General features: G+C 45.1%; 1 protein-coding gene across 1 annotated transcript; it reads right to left on the bottom strand.

Annotated features, from left to right (window-relative positions):
* Positions 1–2,695: 2,695 nt before the first annotated feature.
* On the bottom strand, positions 2,696–26,483 carry RNF128 (ring finger protein 128). The gene is made up of 7 exons (XM_069015408.1): positions 26,001–26,483; positions 14,306–14,553; positions 10,220–10,291; positions 9,559–9,641; positions 6,913–7,009; positions 5,521–5,698; positions 2,696–4,121 (listed from the first exon to the last, which is right to left on the bottom strand). The coding sequence occupies exons 1-7, from the start codon at positions 26,440–26,442 to the stop codon at positions 3,985–3,987; spliced, it is 1,257 nt and encodes a 418-aa protein (XP_068871509.1). The 5' UTR covers positions 26,443–26,483; the 3' UTR covers positions 2,696–3,984.
* Between the last annotated feature and the right edge of the window lie 492 nt (positions 26,484–26,975).

Raw genomic sequence — 26,975 nt, 5'->3', positions numbered from 1 at the left:
CTTCTTTCAAATAACCACGTCAAGATAATATAAATAAATAGCTATATAAATAAATTTTGGATTCACTCTGTATAACCAACTGTTGAACAATGCAGAGTTGCACTAGGAGTATTACATAATTTTTAATTCACACAGCATGAACGCTGCAACGTTTTCTCTTGAAACCAAAATTAATTGCTGATGCCAGGAGATTTTCTTTGATCTCTTCCAAACTGCAGACATTACACCCCTGCAGGAGAGGAGCCCCATTCACATCTGCACAGGAAAGGCATCAGTCTAAACCTGGGGGAAAAGGCAGGGCTACCTTCTGTGCTGGTGTGTTAAACACGGAAAGAAATTTAAATCACACAGGCAAGGTAAATGTCTGTATTTATGTCCAATTCTTAGGTGACTTGTGAAGTGCAGAATTTCCCCTCTAAAGACTGAGATGGACTAAGTGTCTCCATTTTATGGCAAGAGTCCAATAGCCCTTGTGACTCAAACTGCTTTTATATGTTTGCAGGCCCTCATCATAAGTCCTGCTTTATCCCTTAAGCAAAATTCTCATCTGAAACTACATTTCTATACGGACACCTGAAAATTTTCCTCAAGATGAGAAGATGGTCTTATTTTGATTTGGCATTTAAAATTAAGTCCTGCAGTCGTTGATTTACAAGAGAGCACAGTTATCCAGCACCAGGCAAACAAGGTTTCCTCTCCATCAGGAATAAACAAACTTTCCCAGTTCCCCTTTGAGAGCACACAAGTGTTCACTCAAGTGTCTAGATCAGGGCATTCCTGAGGGAGAGGGGTGACTCCCTTCCTTTCCCTGAGGGAGTGAGTAAACACTTGGCCATGATGCCAGAGCCTGTTCTTTGGGGACAGAAGAATTGACATGTCTGTGTGACTCAGTGGGAATATTAACAGTCAATAGGCGGACATTTTAGCAACTGTACCACTTGTGGGCTCATCATTTCATCTGTATCATTCCATTATCCACCAGCAGTAGCGTATCTATAGAAAACCCCAAAACTAGTGTGCAATAACAGCAAGTTTTTACTGCTTTTCAGGAACAACTCTATCCCCGGGTACATTCCTGTTGGCCTCTTGCTTAGAGGAAAGAGTCTGTCATGCCAGGGCACAAACACATACATATACACGACCCAGAGACATTATAGCCCGTGGCATCACCAAAAACAAGTGACAATTTTGCTGCACAGTCCCCTAAGTAGGGTTGGTTAAAGAGAGTTGCTATCCATGGAAACTTGGAACTACAAAAAGTGAGAGTGGAACTTCGAAATTTCTTTAAGGTAGTCTGGCAGCAACAGTCCCAAGTTTAGTATCACAGATGGTGTTCATGAAATTTACACTTTCATTTTTAAACCGAATCCCTTGCATAGCTACTAGTTATAAACAAACCTTCACAGATAAGAGCATGGCAGACTTGCAAGTTAAGCTGCAATACTGGAGAACCATTAAGTTCTGCCTAGCAGTAGCTCAAAGACTGCTGTGGTACTTACCCTGAATGTGTTCCTTTAGCAGTGGGTCACCTTTGATACAAGAATACCAAATTATCTCTCTGAAAATGAGCGAAGTGTCTTGAGCAAGCAAGCTGCTGCCTTGGCAGATCACATACACAGCACCTGATCCTACAGCAGTACAGGTTCATCAATGTGAGCTTCTGCACCCCTCCCCAGTTCTCCCCTAGTGCATTCCCTGAGAAAGTGCTATGCATTCACATTACCCTTAGAAAGACAAGTACTGGGGAAAAGGCAGGTTTCTTCCTCTTAAAAGGCAGTAAATGTAAAGCTTGAATTCTACAAACAAAGCAACCCAAGAAGTGCCTTTCAATGTATTGAATTGATCTGAATCCTGTCTTTATTCTGAACATCAAATTTTGCTCCCATTGAATACAAGACTGGGAGATGATTTCATGAGACTGTATCCTTGTAAGATTCTACTACATTGCAGCTTACACACCACAATAAATTTATACCAGCTTTGTGAAATGGAAATGGAATGAAGTGATCGGGAGCTGCATAGTTACTGCTTGGCTGTTCCTTTCACTGCTCTGCACTTGAGAGGTAGAATAAAAAGGCAATCACAGCAAATTACAGCTTCAGAGTGGAGTCTGATTATAATCAGCTTTGCAACTGGAGCTCAGAACCAACTGGTATTTTCTAGACTGAACTTGGAACTGAGCTAAAAAGAAACACAAGACTTAACTGCTCCCAAACTGGCCAGGAGAGCGACAGCCTTTTACTGTATATCATAGCAGAGTATAGAACAAAGGACACATCATAATTTTTAAATGTTTTTTCTTCAAAGCAAGCACAGCCTTGGGTAAGGAAGGGATTCTGAGCAACTTGACAGAGGAAAAGTGAGATGCAGCCAGTCTGGTCTGAAGTGCACGTGGCAGACTACCTTGTGCTGAACATGCCTTGTAGAACAATTCAACACTCCCTTGTACACACCCTAAGGTGCTTGGATTTTCTTTAACATCGAGTACAGCTACTCGGTTTAAGTCCCTCAACGCAATTTCAATCCATGTAACAGTAGCATCCTGCACATAACTAGCACTCCTTATTCCAATTACTTTGAGCAAACACTGCTGCTTTTTGGCCTTCCAAAAGAAGGATGTGTTTTGAGGTTGTGGGACAGGGCGAATTCATCATCTGCTTCCATGAGAGCTGGTAATATTTTATGTCAGTCAGGATCATCAAAAATAGAGTTTTATTTACATTTACATTTTCATATTCAAATTCAATACAAATTATGAAATATTTACAGCCATTTCATTTGTACTATAGCTAAGAAAATGCATTGCTTTCACCCCCCAGATTCTTAAGTTATTTATTGCAGGCTTTAAGACAAAGTCGTACTAAACATTAGAAACTAGTCAGAGATGCAGAGGTAAAAAAATAAAGTGCATTTATAAGATGTCCTTAGTTACCTTTGCTGGACAAGGCCAAGTTACTTACTATTGAGGCACCCAGTGCTCCTCCTTGACCCCATCTCAACTCCACACAGAGGACAGACAGCTTCTCCAACCCTCTGTTACACTCTCAGGACATCAGATCTCCCTGCAGCTTGTGCACTTGAGCAAGACAATGTACAGCAACAGTCCAGCATTTTTCAGAGGCTGGATCATTTTCTGAACAAAACACAACAGATCCTTTTGTAAGAATCTGTCTTTTCATCTTCAGCTGAGTCTTTCCTGAAGTTATCCCAGACTCCCACAAAGCCAGGACTCTGGCATACTGCTGGTGCTAGAAATGGTTTTAACTCCCCAGATCACTTGAGGATCTTTCAGACTAACAGGCTAACGTGAATAAGGTTTGAAAAGTTCCTGCAGTTATTCCCTTTACAGAAAGTCAGATTTGGCCTGTCAGCTTGCAGCTCTCTTTTCTTCCCCTTTAGGAATGTGGGGTTGGCAGGTTGGAGTTGAGAGGTAGAGAATCAGTTGGTTACTAGAGAACCAAAAGACACTGTGGACAAAATCCAGTTTGACAAGCATTAGTTAGCACTTTCTCCTATCAAACATTAAATACCATGTTGCTTTAAACAAAACTGTGTCTCATAAGTAAGTATTAGAACAGATCAAAATAAATTTGTTTACAATGAAAATCCACTTGAATGAAAACAATAAACAACAAAAAGACCCAACTCAAAATGATTCCCAGTGGAGACAACTATGACGTAAAAAATCTTCTCATTTAAACAACTCAAACACGGTACAGAAGCTTTGCTGAAGATGGAACTTTTGTTTTAGTTAAGATCTGCTGGTTTTCTTTATATTTAAGACAGCTTTATCTGGAGAGTGTTAAAACTCCTGTGGGAAATACAGTTTTAAGAAAGGCAAACCATACAATTATGATTTGGACAAGTCTATCTAAACATTGCCAATGCAGCATTTTCTGCAACAGTCTTGCAACTTTTGGTTTGTATGGAATGGCAGTAAGCAGCTCCTTGCAGAAGGCTTGCACCATGTGGCTGGGCATGTTCTCAGAGCGTGACTTCACAAACAATCTTGCCTTCACAAACTTGTGTTTCATCTCCCTCAAAACCTGGGTTGTCACCGTGTGAAAAGACAGTCACAGTGGAGGGCTGGGATTCTTCACTTACAGGATGTGTGTTGTCATCTGTCCAGAAGAAAGCCAAGTGAAGACAAGTTAAAAAGTGTCACAGCCAAGCGTTAGCACCTTAAAGCAAACCACACACACTTGATTTGCGCAAGCTCGCTGCACTTTTCCTGCAGACATGGAAATCCAAGGCCATGCTCTCACCACCTCTCTCCTCCTGCCCCTTGTTAGTTTGGGAGCCCACTCTTGTCACTGCCTGTCCTTTCTGGAGACACCTACTCAGCTCAGTAGTGCTAAGCAAGCTGAAGTTGTGTGCTTAAGCTACAGAAGGCCCTACATGGCTACAAAATCCAACCTGGAGGATATTACCAAGTCTTGTATCTTTAGGCTGCTGAAGGCAGGCATCAAGAGCAACTCCTAGAGACCAGGCTCAGGATGAACTAGGGCGGGGCCCATGCTGATTTGGACAGGAAGGCCTTCTCCCTACAGACTAACCTTGTCTGGCTGATGCCCCTGTGTGCCCTTCCCACTCCAAGTGAGAACACATGAGAATGACCCACGTAACTAACCCAGCACGCCTTGAGTTGCTTAGGGGGATGCAATTTCAACTTCTGATGTTTAGCTCATAGGAAGTGTCCTCTTCTCTACTGGGGTGCCTCAACAGAGCACTCCTGAACACACATCACTTGCTGCAGCAACAAGTCCCACAGGAGGCAGGCAGCAAATCCCAGATTTTCCTGTCAGCTAGTCTTCCCATGAGAAATAGAGCATCCCCTTCCTAAGGCCATGCCACAATTCAGGGGTAGTTACTTTCATTTGTTTACCTGCAACCTTTCAATTTTTAAAGCCAACAGCCACACTGAGTATGTGTTGGCAAAGTTGACCACTAAAAAGACATTTTCAATTGGTTTGCTCTTGTTCAAAAAATAAGGTATTTGGAAAATCTGATAGTCTTTCCAAATTAACACTCTCTAAAAGTGTTCAAGGATGACTCAGCCTTAGCAAATCTGAAATTCAATTGAAGTATCTGCCTCCTCTCTCTTGCACCATCTGAGCTAGAGCAGGACTGACTCCCCAAAAGTTTTCTGTAAGTACCTACTTAAAGCAGATGATCTGGTAGCAAAGCAACACTCACTCATCCAAATGAAATCTCCAAAAAGACAAAAGGGTAAGGGACATATTTGGAAAAATCTCTTTGCTCTTGAAGTAGTAAGCCTCTGACTTTGAACTACTCTTTCATAGACTTCGGCTTTTAATTCACACTAAGGCTTTGTTTCATTTGAAAACAAAGACCAAGTGTCAGAGATAAGGACTAAAACAAAAGGGAAGATTAAGATAACCCTGAAAAACAAAAGTATTCAAGCCCTGTGAGATACTATGAAGGCAACTCCCCCTAATTCACAGCCTAAGCAGCCAAGTGCAACGTGATCTAGCAAGGCAGATGAAACAGTAGACCTACTTTCTGACGGTGCATGTGTCTCCTGAGCAGATTCATCTGGTCCCTGTACAGAATCATATCCAGATGATGCTGTTTCACTAAGATTGTCCTCTTCATTAACTATAGTGACAGTGGATAGAGGTCTCTGGCCACTGGATCCTGGGGCTTGCACAGGCTCAGACCGTGGTTCTACATCCATCTTTGTGAAAAAAAGAGAAAAGGGTTAAATTGCAACTTGGCAGGAGGCCGCATCTTTCCAGGAGAACAATGCCCGCAAGGACTGAGTCCAGAGCACTTTTATTCAGAAGAAAAAACATGAAATGGAATAAAAGCTCTGCTGTTAACCTCCAGAATCAGAGGTGAAAACCAGTTACTGCCTAATTGAGTGGGAAGTTCAGACACAGCTTCTGCACTGTTTGCCCAGTACCAGGAAAAGAGAATCTTCCTTCCACTCAGTGGAGATCTGCCTCCCCCGGGCAAACTGGCTTACATTTTAGCTGGTCCAGGCAGCATCAGGCACTAGCAACAGCATCTTCCTCTGGCACTTGCAACAATAAGCAATTACAGAACACATCAAAAATTCCTGATGTATCCCAGGAAATCATGCAGTTCCAGAAATGTCATACATGCTAACACATTCACTTTTCACGGACTCCAAGTACTGAGCAGCTGAAGAGAAGCTGGTTTCAGGGACAGTATGAGTTGTTAGTCTGCCTGAAGATATGAGAAACACCCTTAGCTGGAAGCACAAGAGTTAAGACCGAGTCTTCCGTCAGGCATGAGTCAGCTTTGTCTGACATTCTGCCCAAGCCTTTAGGTGATACCAACTCACTCCAGGTCAGCTGCAGGCTTCCCCAAAAGGGACACAGCAATTATTCCTGTAGCATCTGGGCACAGACATGGCAACACCTGTGTTTATCACCTGCACTCTAGAAGCAGCATGAAATAGCTCAAGATGTGGCCACAAAAGCAGTGTAACACTGCAACTGGCAGCTGCTGCAGCAGCTTGGAAAAAACAGAGACCACTGCTTCTTGTAGCAGGATCCATCTTTATTACACACACTTCAGGATTTGTATGTTTCTACCATGGGAAAGTTTTAAGGAAGTTTTGGGAACGTGCAGAGGGAAAGACAAAACAGCTACACCACCAAACACGTGGCAGGGCAGACTTTTCTGCCCCTTATCAGCCATTCACGAAAACATGCCATCTCCCAGTGTTCTGGGAGCTAAAGGAAAAACATTCACACCTGGTGCTTATAGCTGTGGTCATTTCCCTGGTATGCATCTTCCAGAGAGAACAAAAGACCTCTATCAAAGTTAACATACACAAGTAACAAGTTGCTCTCTGCACGGGGCTCTCGTTAAGGGCAGGATGGCCTCTGCGGCTACCACGACCACAGGCTGCTGGCTTACCTCAACACCCAACACTTTGAGGATGTCACATTTGCACAGAGGACATGTCCCGTGTTCCAGAAGCCAGGGGTCAATACAGGTCTTGTGGAAGACATGGCTGGTGGGAGAATGTAGCCGACAGGTTAGTTTTCATACCAGGAAGATTGCTCATGTGCCAGCTATGAAGGACCCTTTTGTAACCCCAAGAATTTATTCCTTCTAGAACGGATGACCTTGTTTTGCCACAAGTTTCAGCTGAAAGTTATGGACAGTTGATCTTTCAACCTGTAGCTGGTTTGTGCTTATTAGTATCCCAATACAACTTGCTAGAATTCAGCCTTATCGTTTTTGCTACACCAGTCTAAAGCTGTTTTTCCAAAACTGTGTACAATACACTCCTAGCCAGTAATTTAAATGATACAGCTATTGACATCTCAGCCTCAGCTTTAAGGTTAACTTCTGTCGTGCAGATGCAGATGACTAAATAGCACTTGTTTTTGTTATAACTACATAGGCAAATCATCTCAGACTTATGTCCTCAAGATAAACTGTACTCCCACCCATTTACTGTGTCTGCACAATCACTGTGTATTCCAAGTGGGTATTTGTCAGGCTTTACACTCAAGAAAGTAAATATAGTTCAGCCATCACAGATGCAAGTGGATGCTTCTATTAAGACACTCAATTCCACAATGGGTTTAAATTAGGCCACAGATTTAGGAGGATGACTTGAAATCCTCTAATCTGCCTGTTCCCTCAGCCTGAATAGCAACAGCAAGGCAAACAAGCAGTGCTCAGTATTAATCAACTCTATTATGAAGTAAGTGCAGAGATCACATCCAGTGCTCAGCAGCCTCCACTCCAGAAGGATCCAAGGATTCTCCAATTCAGCTCACATAATCGGCACTTCCTTCCAGCTGCACCAACACCATGTTTAGAATAAAACCTGAGACTTCCTTGACACCTCACTATTTTAAGTCCTTGAACTTAACACTGGACCTGTGAACCTCTCCAACTATAAATGCATTCAGTTTGACTCTCTGGACAAGAATGCCCTCGGCAAATACCCACACCCTAGGGACTCAGATACCACCAATGTGACTCACAAGAGCACTCCTTTGCGTGGTTCTTTCATAGATACAGTTAAATGCTTTCAACAAGTACGCTCGAAGTGTTGGGGTCAACCACCAGCATGTTCTTGCAGTAAATATCAGTTTATAACTCATGTGAGGGAGAATTTTATATGGTTGATACTGGCAGATATCACCACTTGTGAAGATCATCAAGTCCATGCAGTCATTTTAAGCTAGTGTGCCTCTGAGAGCTACATTTGGGCCACAGAGGAATGAAACATCACAAATATACATAAAAGCAGTCTCAGAGCAAATGCAGGAAATTCGTGTATGAAGAACACATTCAAAAGATGTTACTCCACTGTTACCCAAATAAGTCATGCTTTGTTTGCAGGTTCATACCAAGATTAGCAGGGCTTATAGGGAAATGATGAGAAGTCAGGTCTCCTATCAAGGAAAAGTTGTCTGGAGCCTGTCTAAAAGTTCCTGTACTCATGGGACTTTGTCCATTACTATGCAAAACTACCCATGAGCATAAACATAACAAGACAACTGAATAGTCATTAACACACATGCCTGAAAGGTTATTCAGTTTTGTTTTTTTCTAAAGTTTTAAGCATTAGATCAAGAAAGCTGGTTGATAACACTTTAGCAGACCAACTTTGTATTATCAAAACAGCTTAGAGGTTCTACTGCTTGGGAGCAGAGAAAGCCTTTGCAAAACTGTAACCTGGTGCACAGGTAACTTCAGCTGAGATGTGACAGTGTTTGATAGCACTGCTCAGCACACAACAGCAACTACCCATTTTTCTATTCTTCAGAACTTCATTTTCCTACATCAAAATGGTTCCAAGTGCTTTTTGTAACCCTCCCTAAGGGTTATGACACCTCTTCCTACGCACAGTTGGGGCAGTTCACGTGGCAGCCCTCTGATTTTAGAAGCTTGGCCAGAGCAGCCCCAGTCAGCAGGCACAGGGGGAAATCCTACAGAACAAGTTTCCTTAAGCCTTGAGGCTGCTTCATTGCTCACCTTAGGAGCAATCACATTAAAGCCTTAGTGCTTCACTACTGGGCTTCCACAGCAGCACAGGAATGAGATACAACAGGAGAGAATTCTAGAAAAATAAACTGCTATAGCTCTATTTTGGTCTCTATCTCAGAGGATGCATACAAGAATAGAAGTGCTTTCTTCTAAACTACAAAAGCCAGCATGGTTTAACAAATTTAGCAGAAACACAACCCTCTTAGTAAGTGGTAATGTAAAGGACAAGAAATGGGCAACATTTTGCCAATTATCTGCAAGTTAGTGGTAACATTCTTATACACCAGCAAAGGAAGAAATATTTTAAAAGCCCTGGCATCCCCTTGAGGGACACTGTGGTCTGCTAAGTTATGTGTATCAATGAACTCACAGGGGAAGTGATGAACACAAGCCATTGGGGCACACTACAAATGTGTATCCACACAGTTTCTGTTGTTCAAAATATTGTTTTGATAGATATTCAAGAATTCTCACTGTACAACAACTTGATGAAAGTTTGTTAACAAACATGGCAGAATTTTGGATAAAGGGGCAGTTTGGAAGACAACTTACTTGCAAGTCAGAACACGCATTACATCGTTCGGCTTGTACTGCTCAAAGCACACAACACAGGAATCTCCATCTGGACCAGTTTCCTAAAACAGTGAAATGAATGTACAGCTTTAACACACTTTGAAAGCTTCCTCTGAACTCCAGTCAGATTTATTGCAGACAAATGGGTCTAGCTAGAGTCATCCATGATGCTCCCGAATATAATCTTATATAAACACACTTAGTGGATTAGTCACAGTCAAGCTGACACTTCAAAAGAAGCACTGAAAGTTTAAACCCATGGTTTAGAATTCCAGCTGAAACCATCATTGGATTACTGAAGGCACTACTGTAGAGGTTTAGAAACTGCTACCTCCAGTTTTAGTTACAGGAAGAAGAGCCAGGGAAGCTGATTAGATACTAGTTTATGTTTAAGCATCCATGTCAGCAAATTAGGACCTCTCACATCAGCAAGACTACGAGCAAGCAGCTAACAGACTGACTTATAAGAATGTAAGTCTTGCAGCCTGGAAAAGGACCTGGTCTGAAAGAGGAACTGTCTCTGCCACCAAGAGTTACAGCCTCAGAGAGACTTCTGTGTCCTCCTCCAGCACGAGGGAGCTCCCTGGGTTCTGTACAAAGGCTGTGCTGTAAAGCAGGGGGATCACAGGGTCAGTCCTACCTTGTCCCCTTCCTTCAGGGTGCGCAGCTGCATCTGTTCAATGGCCTTCTTCGCCCTGGCCCTCAGCCGCCGCTGTGACACAAAGCAGTTCTGGTTAGACACAGCCATTTTTCTATTCACTTACTAATACTTACCCAGGGGCCTGCTGCAAGCAGGTAACAGTTCTAAAACTGATGTTATCAAAACAAGCCAAGTAAGCATGACCTGCTATTTGGAGGCAACAGTTTTGGGACATACTGATATGGTTACTGACTGGGTGACACACCAAGAAGGCTTAGGTCTGCTTTGGTTGTACCTAACCTTTTCACAAAGCACAGGAAATCCAAGGGGTTTTGAAAAAGTTTTTTTTTTTTTTTTTAAAGGTGCAAGATAATACCTTGATCAGATTAGACCCAGCCAAAACAAAGAGAACCCTTCAAACTGACTTGGTACAGAAGACTGAACACTGAGTTCAACGATCAATTGTTTTATGTTTTACTCACTTTAGGACACCTTCCTGCCACAAACTCACATTCTGATGAAAGGTGAGAGAGATTCTTTACCAGTCAGCCCACTTAGCACCAACACACCCTGAACTACTCCTCTGCTTCCACTGCTTTACAGCTTGCCTGGCAACTGTTGCTGTCCAGCTGTCACTGCAGTGCCTGGAATTAGCCCAGGAGCCAACCTCTGTTTAAAGGTCACACGTTGGTGCCGTTCCACCGACTCAAAGAATACTACTGTCCTCTCCCTCCCCGGTGCACCTCAGGCAGCTCTGGCAGTGCCATCCCCAACACAACACTTACCTCAGGGACAGAGCAGACCCAAGTTTTGCAGCTAACCAAAAAGCCTCTTCCCAATTCAACTACTCTGTGTGGGAGCCCCACACAGTTGGCTTTCCAGCATTCCATCTCCTTAGGCATTTTAGCTCATTTACATGAAACTTTTCCAAGTGCAGTGCTGGTGGCACAAGTACAGAAGGGCAGGTGGGAGGAGGGCTGTTGCTGAGACCTAACAATCTTGCAAGGACTGGCCATTCAAATCTGCGTAAGATTCCTTGTGCTGAAGCAGTTAATATCAAACAAGTTGATTTACACATCCCCCTGGGACTCTGTCAAGTAGTCTTGGTACAAAATGAACTATTTTTTATCAGTGTTGTTTTTGTGCCCTAAGAGTACCCATGTGCATGCTTTAAGAGTTTAACAGCTGACAGCTACCAACAACTATCAAGGAAGAGACACACACAGTCCAAAGGTGAAGGATGCAGATGTGCAGATTTGTTTAGAAACAAGAACTACTGAGGTTTTCTTGGAAGTTTGTGAAGTTCTGCTGAAGACATCAATATATGTTTCTGTATGCTGCTTATGGTTAACTTTGAAATTATGTTGCCCTTGTCAAGGTTTGAGACTGAAGCTACAGAGCAGCAGCCACATACTGCTGTTTACCGAGGTCCCCGAAAGTCTGAGCAGCAAACAGGGTAACATCAACAGAGCAGGAATGCAGCAATGTAAGTACTTCTCATACATGGCCAGAATTGTCACCACTACTTGTTATTAACTGAAAACTAAACTTTCTAGGAATGTACTCCCTCATATCTCATCTACACATCTAATGTCAGGCCAAGCATATTAGACAGGACCCAACTGGCTGCACTGTTAATAATTTACTGAAACAATATTTTAAGTTTTGCATGGGTACCAGTTTAATTGCTCCTCATTAAATGCATCAATGCCAAAGTCACCTTTAATATTGATTTTGGCAAGTACAGCAGAACATCCCTCCAGGGAATGGAGAAAGGTTGCAGAAGCAGCTTTTTGTTGAATAGTCTACCAGGATACTCAAGTTTGGAATGTCAAAGCATTTTGTGAAGCCAAGTTTTTCAAGCAAATGTGAAACGTGAATTATGTTAGAAGTATAAAAGCCCCAACCCAGAAAAAGCTAGAAGAAATAGCTAAGTTGAGGAAATAGAGTCAAGATATTACAAAACAGGTCAGGTTCCAGCTCCTATCCAGGCTCTGGCATGTTGAAGTAGTGAGGTACCTAATTGGGAAAATTAGGTTTGCAGTCGCTTAGTCCTCAGTCTTCCTTGTTCAAAGATGCCAATTTTACCTCCAGCCCTTTCTGCATAAGGGTGCCTTTCTGGGACCCTGTGAGCACAGTCATGGCAGTGCAGACCAGACAGCTCTGAGGAGGGTTGGGAACTCCTGCTTTTCTCCTGTAAGCTAAGGAAGTTCTTCCCCACAGGTAGCTACTGCCATGAAAGCAGTTTGAATTGGTAAAAGTTGAGCAATTTGCCTCCTCCAAAGCCATTAATTAGGTCATTTCTCAGCTGCAACATCTAATCTTTATGATATCAAAGGAAGCAAAGACTTGAGCTGAAATTAGAAACCAGGCCACAGATAACATCATGGGTCATTTTGCACTATTAAGAAAGGTTACTATTTTGAGAACTGAATTTTTCAGTACTCCACTGACTAGACAGGTAGAAAGCCACCTACCACGCTTGCCTCAATTTTCCACCTTCTTGCTCACTGACCTCCCAATGCAGGAAGAAACTGCAGAAGTGGCGACTTGAATTTCAAGTCCAGAAGAAAAGATGCATTCAAGAAGGAACTAGGAGGTTGCACAGTGTAGCTTGCTGATGAGGAAAGAACTACTCTAGTTTAACTGTTAGGTTAGGAGAGATGTGCTACTAAACTTCTCTTTTTGCTTGGACCAGAAGCTGACATGACTGGCTCTTCTCAACCGTCACTCAAGTCCAGGCAATCTGGGTTTTCAAAGGGCTGAATGATGACAGGAGAGCCACCAGGATGTACCACATAAGCCAGGAAGTTGTTTAACTAATATTCAGTACTTCGTGGAGCCAAAGCACTTAAAACTCTCAAACTTTGGATCTACATTGAAAATCCAATCAGCAGCTAACAGGTAACATGGTAGCATTACCTTTTAGTAGTTCACCTGAACTAACAAGCATTTTCTTGTTATTCTTTACTTACCTAATCACTGTGAGGTCAGTCTGAGATGCCAGGGTACAATAACAACTGAAAACAATTCTAGATTGTCTTTGAGTTTCACTTTAACAGAACAGTACATTTTTACACCCTGACAGCAGAGAAGCTTTCTTCTATTCTTATACTCTGTAAAGCACTTATTTGGGCTCCTTGATTTCAGTTCTGCTGAAATCATGTGGAACTAGCATATCATTTATCAATGTTATTTTTCAATCTGCAGTAAGTTCCTTGTGCACATGGAACCCAAGACTGCTAGCCAAGCAGCCTGGATTTTCCCAGTACCAGCTATCACTGACACATTAATAACCTCTGCAGTTTCTTGAAAGTCTGATAGCTCACAACTGCACTGTTAAGTACCTTCAAAGGAGGAAACATTTCAATTCGATTTAATGAACAGTGCATACAGCACCCAGGTTTTCCTGTCCAGATTTATTTAGCATTGTTAAACAGAGCTGTGAGACTAAGGTAGACAGCAGGGAATGAAAGAGAGAATTCATCAGCAGGAGACTGCATCTCTTTCCACAAATATCAGCAAGCAGACAGCATCAGGTTACACAGACAACTCCCCATTTCACTCAGGAGTGGCAATGCTGCATCTCACAGGCAGACGACAACTTCCAATACTTCCAACCCTAATTGAGTCTGTCACTGTAATTCTCAGAAAGCTTTCAGTCAGAAAGCAGCTTTCAACAAGCAGCAGGCTCCCAACCTGCAGCTAAAGTCATGCCCCATTTTGCAGACACACTTCCAGTCGTGTCTCCTGTTACAGCAAGCACATAGGCAGTGCTATGTGGGAAGGATGAAAGCAGTTAGCTAAAAGCAGTTTAGCTCTCTCACAGTCCCCACTACATCAGCATTACAGCTGCACTGCAGTTCAGGGAGTATTTCTACCAGCTGAATACAACCAGCTTTTCTCCACAGAATTTACTTTTGGCTATTCTTAGGAAAGTTTTAAGCTGTGCAAAGATGTATCTCTCAGCATTTTAAAGATCAAACAAACAAATTCAGTCATTTTCATACTTAACCAAAGAATACAAACCTTGAGATCCACACCACGGGGGGATGGGAGTATAAAACAGCAATGACACAAACTCACCTGCTCCCTGGACTGGGCCCTTGCCATAATGAGTCTCCGAGCAGAGTAAGACACATAGCAGCCCAAGGTTGCTGCTGCCACGATGAAAAATGACACGGAGATGAAGAGGATGGTGAAGATATTCATGGAAACACTGCGCTTTTTGCCCACTTCGATGACCATGGTGACTTTCATGCCACTCTGAATCCGGTGCAGGATTTCCATGCCTTTCAGGTTGCCAATCATAATTGCAACGATCTTTTCAGCACCTGCAAAGGAGAAGGGGAATCCATGCTCAGTTCCCAGGTATTGTATCAGAGTCATTGTCTTAAATGTCCTGCTTCAAGTGCTAAAGAAATGACTGTGGGGACTTTCTAAATAGTATTTGTAGATTCAATATGAACTGATGGAACAATGTCATGCAAAACAAGTGTCACCACTATATGTTTGTCCAGCTGAAAGTATGTCCCATTACCTATGAGCTGCAAGAGTGAACCATGCTTAGAAGTCATTTGTCTCCATAGCACTCCTCACTCCTATAGAGGACACAGACTGTCCTATTTTAGACACAACACTTTGGCGATTTGCACTTTAACATGCCTTTGAACTACAGGAAGTTAAAAATAAATCCTCTACAGAGTAAGGTCACTGGGGATTGTGATATCTGTATAGGGATTGCTTCCTGTAATGGATCCAACTCCCCCCCCTACTCCACTGCTACTTCTTAACACCTCTTTTCTAAATTTGACAGTACTTTTGAGTACTTCCCCAGACACTGAGCAATCAAACACATGGATCACCCTTTGCTTCTGTATTTTCAGCAGCAATTGAGAAATGATTGAGGGAGATTTCATTGTGAATTTCAAGTGAGTTTTTGTGAGCTTCTACTGCAAATTCAGAGGGAAGCAAATATGGAGGAAGGTGTGCTCCACTTTTAAACAGCTGGGGGCAAGATAGCAAATGCCATCCTGATTTTAGCAGCAGGTTTTATTGGCTCAGTTGAACACCACAACAAGTCAAAGCAATCAAGGGGTTTATGGTAGGCAGAAATTTCAAGCAACTCCAGTCACCAAGCACAGACCAGAGCAAACCAGTTTCCTTTCAGTGACATGGAAGGGCTTGAGGACACTTGATACTGTTTGCAGAAACATTAGACAGACCCAATATAACAGATAGGCTCTTAAGAGAGGAAAAAAAAGGGAGAAAGGGTGATGAGGAAATTATCACTGCTCTCTCTCTAAACTAAATACAAAAAAAAGGAGATTTGAGACCAGCTGATCAGGAGTCTCACTGCATTAAACCATCACCTGCACAACATTCGTAAAAGACATTGCATGGGGGAAGAATAAAGACTGTTACGAAGTGCTATTTTTAGTTAACTCCCCCCAGCCAAACATTCTTTAATGGGAAGACCAATTGTTTTTCCCTCTGCTGAGTTATCCAAGTTATTTCCCTCTGCTGAAAGTTACTCAACTTTCAGCTACCAAAAACGCCTAGAATTGGTGTTAAACCACAAAGGCTGTCATTGGAGAAAGTGTATATTAGTTTTCCAGCTTGTTCCCATAATGCTTGTGATCCAACACAGCAAGCAACTCTCCTCAGTGGGACCAAACTCATCTTTTATTCAGAAAGCTCCTTGTAAAGACAAGGACATCACACAGAGAAGAGAAAAAAAAGTCTCCAAGACTGCAACTACTCTTTAGGATGAACTAGGGCTTATACATCAGTTATGAAATGAGCAGGTGGTATACATCAGTTATAATACGAGCAGGTGGTAGCAGCAAGCAAAGAATTAAGCATCAAGTCAGAAGCTGAGACTTGCTTTCATAAGTATGGAAAAACAGGCTGCAACAATGAGAAAATAAAAAGCAAAAAAAGGTTTTTCTACCCTATTCCCCTGTATTTCTGCACATCTCACAGAAGATCTATCTTGTTACGCACAAGACACAGCACAGGGATTCCTATTAATGAAATGTCACCATCAGCCTGCAAAACCATTCAAGCTACTAAGCCATCCATTGTGAACAAGTTTTACCCTTAAAAAAAAATCTTCCATTTAAGTTCAGGCTGCATAGTTCACAGGGATGTCATCAGATGACAGCTTTAATTCTCACTGACACTTCTCAACCCCAGAGATTTCTGTTGCAATTTCAGCTCTGCTGAAATTAGATGAACACACTCGAGTGGCCAGCTGGTGGCTTTGACACCAGCACTACAAGGGCAGAAGTGAGTGGCCATTTCCATCAGCACGTGTTTGCGACAACTTCTGTGCTTCTATAACAAAAGCAAGAGGATTACCCCCACCCAACACTTCCTGAGCTGTTCACTTGGGTCCCATCATGACAGGTACTGAAACATGTTATCATGGCCTTGAAACCACCAACCTAGACAGAGGCTTCTGACAGGGCTTGGCCATCATACGGGAAACCAGGTATTTGAGGGGACATCTGCAGAGGTATCTCAAGTACAGCAGCTGCTCTCAGCTGTCAGCCTTTTCCCCACCCAGACTCCAGCAAAGCAAGAGGAAAGTCAGTTAGCTGTGCATGGCAAAAACCTCACAGAAACCCACATTCTTTGCCCAGGTGTCAGCTTTTGTGGTTCAGGTAAAGCTTCTGATACAGTTTTTAAGGGACATTAGAAGGTGAAATTAATCCGCTGCCTGTTTAGTTGATAATGGGCTCATTGCTAAACAGAAGCAAGACCTGTTCAGTTAAACATTTCCCAGCCTCTTTCCTTTGCCATTTCCTGTAAACTGGAGAGGGAAAGTTATTCAACTCTTTAGGAAAACACAGCCTGCCTCTTTGGGAACTCCCCATATTGTAAGGCAGCAGATGGTCAAAATCTGAAAGAAATGGGTTGGCACAGATGAAGCACAAGAACCCCAGTGGTTTGTTGGGGCAGGGAGGAGCTGGGGCACAGCACATTTGGCCCACAAGGAGAGTGAGTGCATGACTGGGATCTAAGTTTTACCTTCCTGGATCAGTTTGACTTAGATGTAAAGTTGCATCTATTTATAGCAGTATCAATACCTATATGAAACTCTGCCCTGCAAAGACTGCACTTGTTCTGCCATTACACTTCGGCTCCTAAACACAAAGTTACAGGTTTGATAATTCAGTAGAGAAATGAGATGTGCAAGGGGGCACAGAGCTGGGAGAATTTACCTTCTGCATAGTACACACCTGTCTTTTCACAATCATTTAAGGTGATTATTGTAATCCAGTGCTACATTTTTGTGTGCTACAGATAAATCTATCCCAACAAGTTGTAGGGCCTGGAGAATGCTTGCCCCATGATATTTAGAATGCAATGGTACCTAATCCGTGCCTTAACAATGCTCACTTTTAGCAATAAAATCACAATCTATTAATGCATTAAAGCACATCAAGGCAAGGATCAGATCTTGAGGCCAAAGAAATCCACTGACCAAAGCCAACTCAGGAACTCCAAGTCAGTTCCTCTACCCTCACTCAAAAGTAATTTCTCCTCGTTTAGGCATTGCAACCATTTTGCATTGTTTAAACCAAACAAATTCAGCTTCAATTAAGTCATGAAAGACCCCTTCATTTTGGTTTAAAGGCCTCGGTGTAAATTCCATACATTTTTCTTTCCTTGGACAGGGATAGCCAAACCTCTCTAGTGTCTCTATCACCATTTACCAAGAACAGGATGTAAAACTGATGGACCCTTTTCCTCCTTAGGAACAGACTGAGCTACAACACAGTGAAAATATGTGAGGAAAGCAACAATTTTGAGGGCATTTTTAAGAAAGAAGGTATAAAACATGCTAAGTAGGCAAGTTATTTCAGAACAAGGAAAAAGCTAGCGTGCCACACACAGCCTCCAACATTTTTGATTTCATCGTTTTTTTCCCCCTGCTTTCTCAAAGTCTGAAGTTTTGCCTCATCTTTATCTTTAATCAGACTGAAGTTAAGTGCCCACAGTTTTACCAGTATTCCTTCACTCTGTCCAGAGAGCACCTTGTGCAACCAGAGCCTCTGCTATGGCACAGCCACACTGCTTCTCCCCAGGACCAGCACAGCTCACCCCAGCGTGCCCAGAGCTCCACTTGGGAATACCCCACCCCATCCTTTCTCCTGGTGGGATCACCAATCCATTTCAACAACGCCAGCTGACCACCACATAAGCCACCCACTCAGAAAAAGAGGAATGGGCGAAATTGATTTTGAATGTTTTATATATTAAACAAAAAAAAAAAAAAAAAAAAAAGAAAAAGAAGGAAAATGCAGACTTTGGAGTTTGACTTATCAAAGAATGGACAGGTTCTCCTTAACCACAGCAGAAACACTATCTGAAGGCTCTTTCACAAGACAAAATACAACTCTAACCTTGGTGCCTAGATCACTGCTTTTATCTACAAGATATGGTGCTTGCAGCACAGATCAGTACTAGCTGTGCTTTAAGCCTTAGTCAGAGGAGCTAGAGGTTTTCCCCTGGCACCCCTCCAACCCCACCATCAGCAAAACAGGCATTAGGAGATCAAGCTATCTACTGTTCTTTAACGTGAAAGATACTGTCAGTGTCAGCTGACACTCCAACCATTTCCTACCAGTTTAGCACACCTGGCTCTTCAGGCATGTAAGAGGAGTATCTGATAGCCTGTATTTCATGTTTAAAAAAAACCCTATATAATGTCTTGAACATTGCTTGTCTCACTATACTGGAATAATAAGAAATGAGATTTCTGGTGGTTATCAAACAGGCTGGTACAAGCTTACTGTTATCTGTTACAGTAGGAGGAAAAATAAACTAACAGTGTACACAGACGGAGGTGGTATTACCAACCTTATGTAATTCACCTCAGATGACAGGCCAGCACTGCACATAAGAAGCCATCAAGCCTCAGCACCACACCACTCTAGGGACATGAGGGCTGTCCCTGGCCTCAGACACTACGAAACCAGACCCTGCCAGCCAGCTCTGCTCTCATCCGTGGTACAGTGTGGATAAAAAAAAAAAAAAATATGTGCTGATTGCACTCATCCACACACACAAGGCAAAATCTCATCAGGAATGTGCCCATCCCCACAATCATCTGCCATCTCAGACACTGTCAAAAGAAACGCCTTTATTGCCCTGTGATAAGCTCTCCACTTTGCAAGAGGGGAGGGTGACTGAACTCATAGTTCAGAAGCAATATAAGCCTGGATAAGCTGATGTCAGTAGGCTTGTTCCTCCTTCTTCCCCTGCTTTGCACGTTGTCCACCCCAAACATTACCCGGCACCAAGATAAGAGAGTAATTCACATCCAGGTTATTTTGCAGTTATTTAAAGCTACAGCCCCTTATGATCTAAACTGTTCGTCTGAAATGCCTTTTTCCTCACACTATCACCTAAGCTTCATTAAATCTACTTCCGGCTTGCTTTACTTGACAGATGGCATTATGTCTGATCTCTTCCTCCTAAACACACAAGCCTTTCAGCATACAGGGGCAAACATTCACACAAAACCATGGAATGGCTGGGGTGGGAAGTACCTCTGGAGATCATGTAGTTCAAACCCCCCTGCTAAAGCAGGTTCACCCAGAGCAGGTTGCACAGGATCACATCCAGACAGGTTTTGAATATCTCCAATGAAGGAGACTCCACAACCTCTCTGGGCAGTCTGTTCCAATGTTCAGTCACCCTCACACTACAGTTTTTCCTCCTATTCAGATTGAACTTTGTGTTTCAGTTTATGCCCACTGTCCCTTGTGCTGCTCTAGACACCACTGAAAAGAGTCTGGCCCCATCCACCTGACACCCACCCTTAACACATTTGTGTGCCCTGATGAGGTCCCCTCTCATTCTTCTCACCTCCAGCCTAAATAGGCCCAGCTTCCTCAACCATTCATTGTACAGCAGATGCTCCAATCCCTCATCATCTTCACAGGCCTTCTCCGGACTCACTGTAGGTGCTCCATGTCTGTCTTGAACCAAGGAGCACAGAACTCCAGGTGAGGCCTCAGCAGGGCAAAGTAGAGGGGCAGGATCACCTCCCTGACTTCTTCCTAATGCACCCCAGGATCCCATTGGCCTTCTTACCCACAAGAACACACCGCTGGTCGTGGACAGCTTGTGTCCACCAGGATTCCCCAGGGTTTTCTCCACAGAGCTGCTTTCCATTAGATCAGCCCCAGACTGTACTGATGGCCAGGGTTACTCCTCCCCGGGTGCAGGACCCTTGCTGAAGTTCATTAGATTTCTCTCTGCCCAGCTCTCCAACCTTTCCAGGCCTCCCTGAATGGCACCACAGCCTTCAGAAACATCCACTCCTACCCAGTCTGTATCAGCAGCTCAGGACACACACTATCCCTTCATACACATCAGGGATGAATAAGGTGAACAAGACAGCAAGACACACAGAGAAGGAAGATTTCCACACTAGGAAGTGTGGGGAAACTTTTTTTACCAAACAGGCTAGGTGTATATAGGGGCACATCAAGACCAAATGTCATTTTACATGATACGAGTTTCCATCAGTTCCCAGGAAATACTGGAGGTGGAAACCAACCTCCAATCTGTTCAGTTTAAATAACGTTACTATTTGTCAAGTGAATCCAACAGTTGCTAACCCTTTTTTTCTCCCCCTCCTCACCTTCTGAGCCTTAAAGTCTCATGTAAATGCTCCCATCCTCCTAAAACTAAGAATATTTATAACAAGAAATCATCCCCTAAAACAGCAGCCAGGACAGTAACACTTTTCAAGGGCACAGAAATGAATGAGATCTGTAGGACAGTTCTCTTCACATGCTGTTTGGTCAGTGGCACGTGCAAGACTAAAGCACCACCTTTCAATCTAGCAAACAGCATCTAAAATCCCCTGGAGAAACAGCAAGCAACATTCCTAATGAAAATTCTTTGGCGAGTTTACTGAGCAGTTTTGATTTAGTAAATACATTGCTCACCCTCTTTGAATGAGACTGAGCTCACCACTAATATCCCTTGCTCTCCACATGCTGGTGGCAGCTAAGTGCTCACAAGTGAGTTTGAGAAAGCTAATGGTAAAATGATGTAAGTGGGCACAGTGTCAGCCAGAAAGCATCTGTCTGTGGAAAGATGACAGGTCACACTGGACACAGTGGGGAACTGTGCTGAGCTGACTGCTGTGTGCTCACCAGCACATCCAAGGCTGGAGGCAAACAAGCACTGTCATTGTTTTAGGGACAACGTCTCTCACAATGAAGCCTCTGCTACCACAGCTGTCACTTAGGATTTTAATTCATCCTTTCACATTTCAGCAGCCCAGTAAACCCAAAGAGCAAGAGCACTTCATAGACCTATTCCAGGCTATCTAAGGGACGATATACATAAGGGCCTACCCTACAGTTTTCCATGTCACAGAGGTACCTAAATTATATCAAAGAGCAAGGGCAGGGATCAGAAGCTGCCAATAGCACCAGTTAGTCTAATCCAGCTTCTCAATGTCCCTCCTGCTTGCTCACAGACTGTGGTGCTGGGGGCAGCCCCAAGTCACTGTCACGCTCCACCATCCTCTGAGGAGATCAAGGTCACTCATGTGCCACAGTTGCTTATCTGAATGTCACTACAGCTGTGACATTAATTTACTCTAAACCAGGCAGCCAGGAGAACCAAATTGAGGTTTGAGCACATCAAAAAGCTATTCTCAGATGCAAAGAGCTACAAACTCCAGACACTACAGACTCCAAATACCACCCAGGCACAGTAGATGCATGCAAGGTCCATCTCAAAAAGGAACTGTAGGAAAGGCTAAATAATCTGCAGAGGCTCATCTGGCCATGGCAAAGGAACATGGGAGAGGAAGTGTCATTAATCAGATCCTGCATCCTCATTCCTCTCCTCAGATGCCCTCAGCACAAGTCTTCCCTCATTGCAAAGAGAGGTACACCATCTGTTTACACAAGGCTTACAAAGTCTTAGCACAGCCCATCTTGGGATTACAATTCTGACTCAACCTTTAACAGTTTTACAGCTCACATCAGCATTTTAATACCTTGGCAAAGTTTTAGCTTGTTTCTGAAGATCATACCTCACAAAAAGCAGTGGAGCACAACTAGACACTTCTGCCATACACTGTTTTCTCTAAGCGTATGGAGGTAAGGCTTCACTCAGTGAAATTCCTGCAGAACAAGTTAAGTAGCAGTGCTACATATTTATTTAACCTTTCCTTCCCCTTTCACCCACTGATGCAAGTTTACACTTGAACCAGATCTTGTTAGCCTGAGACATGCTGTTACTGCTTGAGCCAGAATCATTTAGCTGTGTTCCCCCAGAATAAGCCCTCTGCAGATCAGGTGATGTGCTTCTTAAGTCTAGAGTTACACCACAGGAGAGAAACCAAAGAAAATGATCACAGTTGCTTTCTGACCTACAGAGAATCCTTCTTCACCAGCTGCAAGGAAATAACTGAACACCAAAGAATGCTTCCCACCGGCACCACCATGCCTTCAAGCCAAAGCCACCTAACAGCCTAGTTCTGCCTTAAGGCAAGGTCCACCTTTAAAAAAAAAAACAACTCTTGCCCTGCACTTTTTCCCCACATGCTGCTGGTTTTCTCCAATCAAATGTCTTTTTCAGAAGGTCAATAGAGATTACAGAGAGGTGCAATTATGAGCACACAGAACTGTACTTTGAAACCCTGCTCAGCCTGACACAGAGCAGTACCATGTTAAAATGTGCACAGTTAAAATTCAAGTTTGCTAAGATACAGGTTTGTGCTTATAAATCACAAAGCAAATTTTACTTTGGACTCCATTAAATTCTTGACATTCTACATGTTAAAGATGATTAGGCAGGATTTGATCATATCTGATTTGGCTATTCACTGCATGCTGTTGTTTTAATTGCCAGAGTGGGTTGCTTTTTGTTGTTTAGGGTTTTTTTTAAGTTGGCACACCAAAAGGTTACATAGAGCACTGATGCAATAATGAATTCATCAGACCAAACATGATTATAAGAAAAAAAGTCTCTGGAAGCAGGATGACCAGGAGAAGCACTGCTGCAAATACAGGCCCATTTAAATCTCTAAACAAGAAAGTTGCTTCAAAAGCCAAGTTTGAACACCCAGAAAATGGCACACTGCACTTTTAGACAAGCTTCTGCTAATAACTTTGTGTTTTGTTGCTACCAAAGTTCTTCAAAGAAAAGTGTGTTATGCCATACATTTCATCAGAGCCCACCCACAGAGATCTTCCTTCTCTGCCAGGCAGATGACAGCTCCATGCCCCACCCTTGAGAGGAAAGTCCTCAGTACTGCTGCTTAATTCCCCCTCACCCCAGCAAAGCCATTTCCTGCTACTTCCCACTGCCTCAGCTTGGAGGAAGTGTTTGGTTTCACTTGATGGCATTTGATGGCCCCAGTCAGAGCAGAAATGAAGCCACATAGGAAACCCAGATTGCAAAGCCACTGTTAGCACAACTACAGCCGTTACAGCCATGGCAGGAGTTGTGGTTGCACAAAGGCCATTTTTAATGAGCAGGGCCACCTTCCCCACAGGCTCCAGGTTAGAGCACCCAGTGCCACCAATAAGGCCAGGAGAGGGGAGCCATCCCAAAGCACAGCTCAGCAAAGGGCGTTATGACCAGCTCTTACCTCCTAAGTTTGAGGGGTAGTGCTGTAGGCTGAGCTCATCAGCATTATACAGGGAACATCCTGCACCTGGCAAACCGAATGAGGCTGGTGACTTGTAGATTGCTCCATCTTGGCCATGCCACGTTCAAAGCCTGCAACATTTGTCGAGTTTGACCAGAGAGCGCTGGCCCCCAGCAGGGGCAGGAGGCAGGGGCACCCCAAGCACAGCGTGTCACCAAAGCCCCATGAGCAGAAGGAAAAGCATCGCTGTGGGAAGAGCCAAGAACAGGGACTCGCAGACAGACGTGATGATAGAAAAAGAACTCAAGTCCAGAGAAGAAGAAAAGGGAGGATGGAATGGGAAAGAAAGTGAGGGACTAAAACAAGGACAAGCAATAAAAGCCAACAGCAGCAACAAGCTTAGCCCAGTAATTGTGCTACAACATGGCAAGGAGGAGTCAGGCAGATTAAATAAGTGGTTTGACAAAAGCTGTCTTCTCCAAGAAGTCCCTGTCCTATTTGCAGTTCAGCTGGGAAGTTTCAACATGCCCTCGAGTATTCATCCCATCATGCAGGATAATCAGGACAGCTAGAGCCACTCTGACGTAAATGCCTCAGCAGAAAGCTTAAGGACAGCATAGGAAAGGAGGGACCTCCTCTTGGAGCAAACCCCGCCGAGAGCACATGGCTCATTTCGAGAGGCAGCTCCCAGCAAGGTTAAGACGCTGTAAGTCTCCCAGCAGCCAGGATGGAGGAGGGGCAGGAGCACATGGCCCTTCCCCTCAAGAACAGGTTCAGCAGTGACCTACCCAGGCCAGCAGTGCCAAGGGAGCTCCTCCAAGAGCTGCAGGATGAAGCAGGCACCCAGTGAACAGGGCTCAGGGGCAGGGATGCTCTGTCAGTTCAGCAGGAGGAACTCGCCCAGCAATAGCCAGATCTCAATAGCATTTGTCAGCTGATGATTTGATTACATAAGAAAGCCTTGCCTCAGAAAGGCCAGAGCCTATCCAGACTGTATGTTTTGAATTCTTAAAGCAGAGTACCAACAGTCTTACAGGTCATTAAGATTACACACAACAAACCTCCAGAGACAGCTACTGTTTCCTTGTCTCACCAGAACACTTGCCTCCACTGCTAACAGAAATCCTCTCCACCCATTCTAAGAAGGTTGCTGCAGGGATATAATTATTTTTTGAACCACTCAGACCTTTAAGATGCACTACTCATTTCTATTGTTCAGTTTATCCCCAGAAGATGGAACTTCCCAAAGCAGTGCCACTTCACAGAATTCCAACACACCCCGGAGGGTCCATCCAAAAGCTGGACAGAGCCACCAAAGCCTCTCACCCTGTGATACACAGGGCACCTGCTTGGACCATCACCGGAAGGCACTTACTCAGCTTTCAGCCTTGGTCTGGCAACATTAGCCTAAAATACAGCCAAAACTCATTTTTCATTTGAAAGATGGGCAGGTCAGGAAAAACCTTCTAGCAAATAGGAGACTTTCTATAGCAAGAGGAGTTCTGTCATCAGCCTATGCAACCGGAAAACAACCTTTAAAGACCTTCAGCTACTTGCATCAGAAGTGGCATTCTGCTGCTGAAAAGTTACCTGCAGAGGAGTCTCGTACTTGGCTTATTTCTGAGCTGGTTAGTGTGCAGGGCATAGGGAGAAACAGTGTCTGACCGTGGAAACCCAGCCCACTTTACGGCCCAAATCAATTCCACAGTCTTAACAGGCATCGAAAACCAGCATCCATCACCTCTGGCGACTACAGGCTCAGGCCAGAAACCTGAGCCCCGCACACCTGCAGCCAGGGCCCGGCCCGGCCCAGCCCAGCTAGAGCGCTCAGCAGGCGCCCACTCGTCCTCAGCCCCAGCAGCAGCCGCAGATTTCGGACACGGTTACTCATTAATCAGAGAAAAAACAACATCAGCAGCGCCCGAAACAGCACCGGCCAGTCCGGGCAGAAACTCCCGTGGTGCAGGAAAGGCAGCGACATTCCCGGCTGTTACCGAGGAGCCGCGCCGGGGATGTGCGGCGGGGGCTGCGCCCGGGCCGTGCCATGTTCCCGCACCCGCCGACAGAAGGGACGGAGGGAAGAGGCCGCTCCCAGCGCGGGGAACCCCCTCCTTCAAAGCCCCTCCGTTCCCCGGCGCTCACCGTGGTGGGACATGGGCAGCACCGCGTTACCGGTGCCGCGGTAGTTGTAGATGACGGCGGCGGCGGCGCCGCGCTCGGCGGCGAGCTGGATCTTGTCGGCGAAGGAGCAGCCGCCGCCGCGCTGGATGAGAGCGAGCCAGCCCGGGGAGCCGCCGGCCGGGGGGGCCCCGCTGAAGTTGGTGAGCGCGCTGCAGGCATTGAAGGCGTCGGGGCTGTCGGGCAGCACCAGCAGCCCCTCGGCCGACTGCAGCGGCGAGTCCAGCCCGTACAGGCCGCTCTCGCCCGCCTCCCAGCCGCTCCGGTTGCGGTCTGCGCTGTTCTCCCATGACACGTTCAGCCAGGCGGTCCACGCCGCTGCCGCCGCCGCCGCCCCGCGGGGACCGGGCGGCGGGATGGCGCAAAGCAACGCGGCCAGCGCCAGCAGCGCGGCCCCCGACGGCATCCCAGCACGGCCCGGCCCCGCTGCCCCGCCGCCTAAAGCCGCCGCCGCGGCTGCCGGGGGAGGAGCGGGGCCGCCCACCGCCGCGGCACGCCCCCAGCTCCGCGCGGCACCGCGCGGCACCGCGCACCACCGCTCCGCACGGCACGGCACGACACGGCACGGCACGGCACGGCACGGCACGGCACGGCACGGCACGGCACGGCACGGCGTACCACCGCACCGCACCGCGCACCACTGCACAGCTCCGCGCGGCGCCGCGGGAACCCCGCCGGGAGTGGAGCCCCGCGGCTGCCGGGGAGTGGGGACCCCGGGCGCTGCGGCCTCGCCGGTGCTGTGGGGGGTGCGTATCCGGGCGTCCCCCTCGCTGTATTCTCTCCGGGGGCACAACCCACGTTTCTCCCGGGCGGATGCGGAGGGTCACCCGCCCGGGCCCCCTCTCAGAAGTGATGGCTCCTCCTGACATCACCTCTCGGGGTGATGGGTGATCCCCCGCGTGCCACCCAGGAATGGTGGCTCACCTCCTCCATCACGTC

This window comes from Aphelocoma coerulescens, chromosome 4A (genome assembly GCF_041296385.1).
Source record: "Aphelocoma coerulescens isolate FSJ_1873_10779 chromosome 4A, UR_Acoe_1.0, whole genome shotgun sequence".
Taxonomy (NCBI): domain Eukaryota; kingdom Metazoa; phylum Chordata; class Aves; order Passeriformes; family Corvidae; genus Aphelocoma; species Aphelocoma coerulescens.
The sequence above is the reverse complement of the archived record's forward strand: the minus strand, read 5'-3'. Positions and strand labels throughout refer to the sequence as shown.

What these genes read in the sequence shown, in the direction of transcription:
- RNF128 (XM_069015408.1), bottom strand. Translation starts at nt 26,442, where the DNA reads ATGCCGTCGGGGGCCGCGCTGCTGGCGCTGGCCGCGTTGCTTTGCGCC. An exon ending in GGGCCCAGTCCAGGGAGCAG is followed by an intron (nt 10,292 to 14,305) that starts GTGAGTTTGTGT and finishes TTTGTGTCACAG; the next exon opens with CGGCGGCTGAGGGCCAGGGC. An exon ending in CCCTGAAGGAAGGGGACAAG is followed by an intron (nt 9,642 to 10,219) that starts GTAGGACTGACC and finishes TCACTGTTTTAG; the next exon opens with GAAACTGGTCCAGATGGAGA.